Here is a 10,236-nt window from a genome sequence, read left to right on the forward strand (position 1 = left end):
TAGTGGCTCTTCCTGTCTATGCAACACTTGCATTCAGACAGACACAGCTGACAGCTCTTGGACAATAAACAGAGCCCAGGAAAAAAAGCAAAAACAGCAGCCTGACTATATTAAAACACAAACAGTCAAGGGTAAGTGAGTAACTTTTCAACCAGGTGCTATGGCGCCTCATCCTGAAAGATTCCAAAGATGTTATATTTGCAGCTGTGACTGGTACGTGCCATGAGAATGGGCCATGGGAGCCCCATGTGAAGGATTCGTTGATAACCCTTTAATGCCATCTGTTATGGGGTCTGTAAGTTGGGGTAAAAATGCTTTCCATCCCACTGGAAACCCTAAGATCAAGCCAAACCTAAGAAACAGAATTACTGAAAGCAAAATACTGCTTGTATTGTCTTGCTGTATGCCTTATACCACTAACTAAAATACGCTTGTTTTTGATTTTTACGTTTTTCTAGGTGAATAAGCTGAAAGAAGAAAAGTCTGTTTTGACAACAGAAGTTAATAAGCAGCAAAAACTGTTGGAGAAATGTAACAGAGGTGTGTGGTCTCAGCAGGTTCTCTAGCAGTTTGCCACAGCCTTTGCAGAAGCTTCAGAGCTTTTCTGTTGTAGTACAAAGAGTAGGTTACAGAACAGTGACTGTGGTCCAGATCTGACACTCGGCCTTATTGCTGCAGGCACTGCATAAACACATGGACTATTCTAGACTGTCTCTACTCCAGGAAAATGAGATGGTGTAAATAGAAGGTTGAATGTAAGAACAGGAGAAGTTTTTGCTCTGTGGCAGAAGTTGCAAGCTAGGACAGGAACACAGTCTTTCACAGAGGTGGAGTTTGAGTCTTGATCTCCTGTTTTCCTAAATTGTTATATGGCCTTCCTTTTAATTGGGGCAACTAATAATTTTGAATATTTAATTTAATATTAATATTTATGGGAGCAACTTGTATGTTCTGGTGCATGTGTTGCTGGAGTTTTGAGTCTGGGTGGGAGGAGTATTACTTTGTTCAGCAGATCAGTAATTGTGGATCTATGTATAGTGAGGTTTAGAGCAAACAGGACAAACGCTGCAAATGGGGACTGCATATGGAAATGTAAAACATAAGTTATACCTTTGTTCAAGGATTCATGGTGATGGGGAAGAGCAGCTTCTCTGGGTAAATCAAGCAGTACTTTAATCTTAGCTTGATCCATTCCACTTTTACATCTGCTTTTCCTTTATTGTTATAAACAGTATCTGTGCTGGCAGTAGAGGAATATGAAGAGCTTCATGTAAACTTTGAACTGGAAAAGAACCTGCGGAAGAGAGCAGAGTCATTTGCACAAGAGGTGAGTAGTCAAGAAAAAGGGATCTTGTAAAACAAAGACATTGCAACTGAGCAAAAACCTGCCAGCTTAGATGACTTGATTTCAATTCCTAGGTCTCATACAAAAGATGTCTTTGAATGTCCACATACTACTTAGCATCTCTACTTTGTCTGTACAATGGGTTTACTATTTTAACAACATTTATAAAGCACTTCAGAATTATCCATACATTCTTACCTCTTTCCCCTTTTAAAGCAAGGCTTTAAATTTATAATGGGCTTTAGTCAGCCACAACATTTCGGTGTGATACATGTTGTGTTGGATCTGGGAAGGATTAGCTGCCTTTCTAGTGATATAATTTGGAGCACTGTGTTTTCCCTGAAAAATATGTGAACTTACAAAGAAAGCATTGCAAAATAAAATATTAGTGGAGGTTTTGTGCAAGTTTGGCTGCCATTTAGCATATGCCCTTTGAATAACCTAGTACAGGGAGCATTCATGCTGAAAAAAATTGTTTCCATGTTCTAGAAAAGACAGAAACTCCCAAAGAGGAAAATGAGTTACTGGGTTGCATAATGGAATGGCTGGTGGTTGTTCTGGTGGCTTGTGACTGGCAATGTTTGCCTTAGAAAATGCTGACAAACTCTTTCATTCTGTTGATAGACTGAAACCCTATAAAATCATGAGTTTATTTTGGTTTTGGTTTTTTTTGCTCATGTGCTTTTTCTATTTGCACTCTGGATTTTGAGAGCTCTGTACTTGGGTTATATTTTCAAGCTTTTCTATCCCAAGGCATGCAACAGTATTTTCTTTAATAAAAGTTCAGCTTCCTAAGTAATCATTTTTCAGGGAGCTCAGGTTTAAAGAAAAACCTTTATGTATCAAAATTACATGAGTCATCAGTACTGAAATATTGTAAATAATGGAAATGTCTGATATGAAGTGGATTTTATATGTTGAAACCACGGCTACCAGCAAGCAGGTAATGAGCCTTTAGGAAGTCGGCTTTGTCTGAGTAGAGAACTCTTTTGCTTTTTGTCTTTGCTACTGCTGTTTCTCTCTCAAAATAATAAAAAAGTATATTTGATAACTCCTGTACATCTAACTGCATTTAGTCAGTGATTGTAAGCAAGGACGTATGTGCATTTTGAGCCTGTCTAGAAAACAGTGAATAGGCTTACTGTGTTCTGTTAATCTTGTGGGGTTTTACTGGCTATTTGAGTGTTTTGGATATGGACAGAATCATATAGCAACATTTTAAACGAAATTAATTTTGGGAGGTTTGAGATAAACTGTAAACAAATTTGAAAAATCTGGAAGCTAGGGGTGAGGAAGTTGACCCTGATGTTGGTTGCACTTGCTCTCTCGTGCTTGAGAGTTCTCTTCTCTTTATGCCATGTACAAAGGTTGGAGAGCTTCAGGGCACCTGGGCCAAGGGTACTGGTTCTCTTTCTCTTCATTCCACCTTTTCCCCCTCTTTCCTGTTCTTTCCTTTGCAAGGTTAACCCGTTAACCCTTTGGGAATCCCATTGAAGGAGCTAACTCGGCAGAAACGTAATAACTTAGAATCATAGAATGGTTTGGATTGGAAGGGACCTTAAAGCTCATCCAGTTCCAACCCCCCCTGCCATCAGCAGGGACACCTTCCACTAGACCAGGTTGCTCAAAGCCTCATCCAACCTGGCCTTCAACACTTCCAGGGAGGGGGCATCCACAACTTCCTTGGGCAACCTGTTCCAGTGTCTGACCATAACTTCTAGGTACAGATCAACTTATCTTTCTGTTAATGGGCAAATTTGCATTTGGGTGACGGGATGGGGTGCACACCCTAAAGGAGAAAGGTTTTTCACAAATCCAAGTGTATTAAGCTTTGGCAGATTCTCTTCATTTGTACAGACATATGGTAGAACCTAGCTTTAGATAAACTACTCCTTATCAGTTCCACTACTGAAGCTTGAGTCATTTGATGAGTCAACTTGCAATTGAAGTAAATTTAAACTTATGTAACTTGTATATATACACATACCTGCAGTCTCCTGCCTGTTGTCAGTATCTCTGCCACATTTTGAAAATGTAACTGCACTTCATGCAAAGTGAAAGCAGCTGACACATTTTCTCCCCAAGGGAATACAAAATAATATAAATGAAAATTATTTACTAATTATTAAAATGTCCTGTTAACTCCCAAATTTGAGATATAGAGACAGACTTTTCAGGATACTGTTAGAGTCTAGAGATGTGAGAGAGAAATCACTCAAGAGAAGGGATAACTATTTTTCTAATGCAATATTTAAAAACCTCCTGAGATTGTGAAGGCATTATTGTTTTATTAGCAGTGTTTGTTGATTGCAATATCTGCAGAAATGTCATGTTCAGAAAACAAATTTCTAAGAATGTTAAGCATGTTCATTTAGCATGCATTATTACACTACCTATCTTGAATATCTCTATCTCCTGCTGTTGCTTCGCTTTATCTTCTGAAGTACAGAACAATTATGTGCTTCTGTTCATTAACTGACAACAGAAGATTGTACGTTAAGGTCTTCTGTCTCTCAGAAGTGAGTAATTTATAAATGCATAGTTAAGCTGGTTTTCAGATCATAAAAGAGTACTGTGTGATACTGTGGGCCCTACACATTTATTCAGACACCTATATGTTTTGAAAGATGATATTTAAAGTACTTTTTGTATTTGAATAAGAAACTGACAGGCAAGCCATTAAGTACAATGCAAAAGAAATACTGATTATTTGCAAACAAGCACTTCTTGGGTTTTGTCATTATTTAGTTGTTGTCTCTTCCAAAAATATGGGCCCCTGTTGTTGCAGACTGACAGCGTAGCCCTTCAGTTGAGGCTTTTCATCCATGAAGTTCTCCAGTCCAAAATGGAGTCATTACAACAGCGAGCTTCAGGCCTGCATTAGTGTACCTTTTGTGTACCTTCCTTTTGTATTATGCTATTCAGAGAGATTTTTGGAAAGTTTTTAAAATACAGGAGCATGTGACAACAAAGGCATCACTCAAATGTGTTGGAGGAACTAGTAGCGTTTCAATTGACTTTCAGATTCTGTTATCATTGGCTTAGTTTCACACTGATGGTGTCCCTTTAGTGACCTGAGATGTTAGATAGACAGGCTCTGGCCCACGGCTGCATCCATAACAGCAAAGCTTTATGCTCGGGTGAGGCTGTGCAAGCATCCTCTCACATGGATCATGCCGCAAGGTCACAGCTGTGTTTTGAGAGCTGAGGTTTGTAGGATGTGCTTACAGGAGCTGTTTGGATTATGCTAAGGATGTGCAGGGATTTTCTGCTTTCTTTCATCAACCGCATGTTTCATCTATCTCTATATAATATTTATTGAAAAAAAAAAAAAAAAACCCAAAATCTTGAATCTTGCTGGATTTTTGCTAGAATTTTGCAGAGGCCACAATGATTGCTTGAGATAAGAGGGCAGATTTAGATTAGACATTAGGAAGAAATTCTTTCCTGTGAGGGTGGTGAGACACTGGAACAAGTTGCCCAGAGAAGCTGTGGCTGCTCCTCCCTGGAAGTGTTCAAGGCCAGGCTGGATGAGGCTTTGAGCAACCTGGTCTAGTGGAAGGTGTCCCTGCTGATGTCAGGGGGGTTGGAACTGGATGATCTTTAAGGTCCCTTCCAACCCAAACCATTCTATGATTCTGTGATAAGCTGTGCAGTGTTGAGAGTAGAAATAGGTTTGACCAAAGGCAACACTGCATGCAGTGCTTTGTGCTTGGCTTGTCTGGAGCACTTTGAGAAAGCAAACAGGCTCTGGGTAATGCAGGCATCACCACAGCACCTCGGGGAATTCAACACATTTTCATATTACTGTTTGTGACATCTCAAACAGCCTAACTGTGTCTTTTAGCTCACTGAAATACGGACTTACTGCCTGTGGAGGGGCTTGTTTGGTGGTGGGTATATTGTCTTTCTAAAGGGCTGAGATATCTGAAGCTTGTCTTGATGTGGGGGGAGTTGGCCCATGGATTCAGATGAACCCCTTTCTCCATAGCGTGGCTTCATCTTTGAGCTTTACCCTCCTGGGGTTGCGTTGCGGCTGCAATGGGAGGAGACCAGATGGGTGGCTGGTGCGAGCTGCTGTTCAACATGATGCCCTTTGCTTCCTGCCCTTCTGACAAGAGAGGAGGTTTTGCCACAGAATGTGAGCAATTGGGAGTGCAGGTGTGAGAGATAATGGGTGGGTGAGCGTGTGTGCAGAAGTGAACACAGATGGGGGAGAGGAAAGGCAAGGAGCAAAGGAGGGAGCAAGTACGTATAGGAGTGAGCGAACACTTGAAAATCAGAGCTTTTGATTGAGGAAAAAAAAAAAATAAATCCAATACAGCTTTAATTATAGTCAGGCTGCTGGCACCACCATAATATATATTTAATTAATCAAAAATGATCCAACTTCAAACATTAGAATTCATGCTCTTTAGAGCTTCTAAAGAAACTGAGTAAATATTGTCAGCCATGGTGTGGAGAGGGGGAAGGAAAAAGAAAGAGGATTTGAAGTGAGTCACAATCCATTGTGAAAGGTACAGGAATCTGCATAAAAGAACTAAATAAATAGAGTGTGTAAGGGACGGGGGCATGGAAAAATCTGTACCTACCTGAATAAAACAGGGTTGTTAACATAGGAATCTTGGCAAGCTTAACCAGAATTCTAGTGTAATGTTTTAAGAGTCACTTTAAGATCTCTCAGCTCTTTGTGGAGCAGTTTATAAGAAAACAAAGGAAGGCAGAGAGTATCTTGAAGGCCATCGCAATAATATAGAGGCTAGCCCTGAAAAGCACTCTTCCACAAAGATGAGCAAAATACAATACATACAGCCAAAGCAAGCCAAAAGGGGAGGAACACAGTGAGAGAAGTAAATTGAAAGTCTTAGCAATGTAAAAATCCCAGGAGTTTAACAAAATAATCTGGCATAAATGGTTTATTTAGCATACATCCTACCCTGCAACAATATTTTGTAAAGTGAACAGTTTATTACTGTCGTGTGTGCTGGCATGGAGACAACCCCTGCACCTAAAGTTACTCTAGAAACCTCCTGGAGAAGAGGCAGTGTGCTCTCAAAGTTAGCACTGAGCTGTTGTGTTCTGTCCTCTGTATTTTAGATAAACAGAAATGTAGTGTCATGCTGCTGAACAGGTTTGTTGGGGTTCCTCTCACTTTTGAGGCTAGCACAGGCTTTTTCTCAAAATACACAACGCTTGGTTTCCCAAGTGTTTGTGGTTATCTGTAAAATAGATTGCATTTTGAGAGGCTGAAAGGCTGCGTTCAAAGGAGCTGTGGATTAAAAAAATAAAGTGAATCTGTAATGAGCAGTGTTCATCTTTTTCCTTGACTGTCCCTCCAATTCTCAATACTTACAGATGTGTTAAAACAGCATCCTGTACTTCTGTCTGTTTTTCTAAGTAACTACTACACAACATGTATGCATTTAACTTGTTTACCTCAAAGTGCCTCCATCCTGTACCTGGGCCAGTGCTCAGCTGACATTACTTAGTCTGGGACTGAATCTTCCCTTATTGAAAGATAAAAGGTGACTATCATTTTATAAGACTTAGGAAAAAATGTTGTCATTCTTAATAGATGTCTGCATTTCTCAGTAGATTGTGTGCAATGGATTTGGTTTTCTTGATGACATGAGCTCCCAAAGAACTCTTCCTCAGATGCATTTGTGACCTTTTGGGTTAATTTGTGAGGACTTTTGCATTAACATGCTACATCTGTGAGTGGATACTGCAGAACCAGCACTCATGGAGCAGCTCTGTGCTTACAAGTGCCACACTCTGTACATTACCAAGAATAGTTCAACAGCAACTGGTATCTGAAGATAATTAATTTGCAGTCCAGCTGACTGAACTGGAAATAATAATAAAAGAGACATGATAAGTGATTAGTACTTGAATTCTCCTGAGCTTGAATGTTACTGCTTTTAAAGCATGATGTAACACTAATATGTTTCATCAAGCTTTTTCCCAAGAACAGGCTTGTGAAATGGTAACAGATGTAGACTCTAGGAGCTCTAGGAAACTATCTCTTTGGTCTCTAACTCCTTTCCCCCCCCCCCCCTTCTCACTTTTTTGCTCAGGCAATTAATCTATTGGGGGGAAAAAAAGAGTGAATAGGTTTCCTCCCTTTTCATGTGGTATATGATCTATTTCTGAATATATTAGATGGTGTCTAAATGCTGTACAACTGTGAGTGTTAGAAAATGTATCACTGTACTTCTACCATGGCACAAAGAAAACCATTAACTGCAGGAAATGAAGAAATAAGTAACAATAGAGATTATTTTTTATCCTCTTTATTTTGGGCCTTGGTCAGTTATGCCTCATAAGTGAAGAATGAGAGTTGTAGTTTGACAAACCCTTCTGTACAGAACAGGCTGGTAAAATAAATAATACTGTGTTTTTAGGGAAGTCACAATGCTGATGAGGATGCAGTTTTCTCACACTCAGAATACATGCTCTAAGCACCTCTGTGGTGAGAAGCAAATGATGGGGAAGGAATAGGGTTAACTCATCTACTCCATTCCCCCCATTCAGAGTAAATTTTGAGCCACAGTACTTACTAATGCTACATCTTGTAGCTTTTTAGGAATAGTCCCTTCAGAAGTTGTCTGACAATTAGCCAAATAACTAAAACAACTGTATTGTATCTTTATTAGTCTAAAATTGATGCAGATCTTAACAAAAACTATTAACTATAAAGTATTATGAATCATTTAGAGAGAGAGGAGTGACTCTTGGCTGTCCACATATGCAAATGTCCTTTTTCATGATCATGTTGCTCAGTTTTCTATTGCAGTTTGAAAATCCAGCTAGGGTTAGTCTTTGGCTCCTCTGAAGAAGGAAGTCTATGAAGGTCACAGCACATTGCCAGAAATGCATTGCTCTGGTTTTCTGTAATTCATGTTGTTGGGGGTTTTTTGTTTGGTTTTGTTTGTTTTTTAACCTTGATGTGCAGCATTGAGCCTGAGTATAGAGAGAGCATTTCTAGGTCAATGTCCAAAGTATGGGTGTATTTCTTAATATGTTTTATTTAATAAGATATATCTGTTTCTCAGCTCTTCTATCAAAAAAAACCACTAGCCATTGTTTCCTGCTGTAATATTTATATGCAGTGAAGCTCACAAGCCCAGGTGTCCTTGATAACACAGTACAGTTAAGCAGTTACAAAGTTAGAGTATATAGATTTATTTTTTTTCCTGATGAGCCATTGAACTGAAATCCACACCTGGATTTATGTTTTAAACTAAGTACCTCCTGAATTTAGAGCCACCTAGTGCCCTGTCAAGCCATAATCAGACAAGGTCACTCTGTCCACCCCTGTCACGTAAAATCCTGTTCTTTTGGGTAGATGCAAATGCCATGACACTACTTCTATTGGGACTTTTTTCAGGTCCGAACACAAGACTGTAAGGTTTCAGGGTACACATAATGCAAAACACATCAGCTCCTTTCAACTATGATAGATGTAAACGGGTGGGTTGCTGCTCCCTAAGGATGACTTCCTCATTTCTCACTAGGATGTGGAGGGGATGGAGTTTTGCTGCCAAGGATTGAAATCAGGGCCAACTGCTCAGTTGACTGATCTTCCCTTTTCTGTTTGATACTTCTGAAGTTTGACTCTGCCTTGCTCCATAGCTTCTGTTACTCTATTCATAGTAGGTAGCATTTACCACCAATTTTTATTTTACTTTATGCAACCAATGGTTACCTTATTATAACGATGCTGCTGTATTGAGACATTCTTCTCCCTTCAAACTGTAGCTAAGACAAAAGAGTTATTCCACATAGTGAGTGCCCAAATGACATATAGATGTAAATGTAGCAACATATGGATATTAAAGCATTTCCTTTGGCCTCATTTTGCTCCTGGGAGAGGGGTTAGTTGGAAAGTATCCAGTTATACCCTAAATGCTACTTGAACCAGGATCGAAGTTCCCAGGGACTTGACACTGACAGAGTTGCTTTCTAACTTTTTTAATGAGGAAGAATTCCTTTTTCAGCTCTGGTGTAAACAAAAAACAGCTGCAGCGAACGCTCTGTAGGGTAATGGTTAGAGCAGGGCTCTGAGAATGAGGTGTGGCCCCATTAGGGAAGGGGGAAGGGAAAAACTTCTATTATTTTCAGGATTTCACCCCCTTCTCTTTCCCCCTCCCCAATTCTTGTGCAAACTTTGCTGATGGAAAGTGGGCAAGTCCCAGATTTCCTGCACTTTGGAGCTTCTGTTTATAAACTCATGAAGGAATTATAGGTAGCTGGTTTGCCCAACACTTGGAGATTTTGTAAATGAAAATGATAGAAATAAGCAAACTCTTGTCCTTTGTGATCTGTCTTCAGTTGCAGTCGTGGTTTCAGTAGATTCCTCTAGCATTGACTTATGTTTCTAGCATTGATTGGGATGCTCTGCAGATAATTGTCTAGCAGGTGGCAAAGTCGGAATTAATCTATCAATTGGTTAAATTCCACCTAGTCCAGATAATCCTGTTAGTAGCTGTTTTGCCCTTTCAGCAGTCACTTTAATTAATATTCAGGGTTGTGCAGGCAGTCAGGTTTCTGCCCTGCTGACGCAGTGAGTGATTGTTTTAATTTTAAGTTAGAATTAATTTCTAAGGGGTTTTTTTGTCCCATGTCAAACACACAGAGCAACCTCTCAAAAACTTGCAGTCAGTTCATCACCAGGTCTCTTTCCGCTTTATCTGCTGTGACCATCTTGTCTAGTTTTGTCTCTTCCATTTGGAATATGCTGGTACTTCAAGGACATGTGTGTAACTTCTAAAATGGATGAGACTCCCCATGAGAAATTGGTTCTCATGTATCTGATTACAGCATAAAGTTATAAGCAACAAAGTTTTTTGTGGTGGAGAAGGCACTTTCACCTGTATTGTAAGCAGGAA

At 39.7% G+C, this 10,236-nt stretch overlaps 1 protein-coding gene across 1 annotated transcript in view; it reads left to right on the plus strand.

The window, feature by feature from the left end:
- SHTN1 (shootin 1) overlaps positions 1-10,236 on the plus strand; it is a 55,794-nt gene that overhangs the window by 19,080 nt on the left and 26,478 nt on the right. Inside the window, exons 6-7 of the mRNA XM_010177836.1 lie at positions 459-540; positions 1,233-1,327. Of these exons, the coding sequence (XP_010176138.1) occupies positions 459-540; positions 1,233-1,327 (177 nt within the window). The remainder of the gene's footprint in view (positions 1-458; positions 541-1,232; positions 1,328-10,236) is intronic.

The sequence above is a fragment of the Antrostomus carolinensis genome, unplaced genomic scaffold (assembly GCF_000700745.2).
Source record: "Antrostomus carolinensis isolate BGI_N321 unplaced genomic scaffold, ASM70074v2 scaffold18091, whole genome shotgun sequence".
Classification (NCBI taxonomy): Eukaryota; Metazoa; Chordata; class Aves; order Caprimulgiformes; family Caprimulgidae; genus Antrostomus; species Antrostomus carolinensis.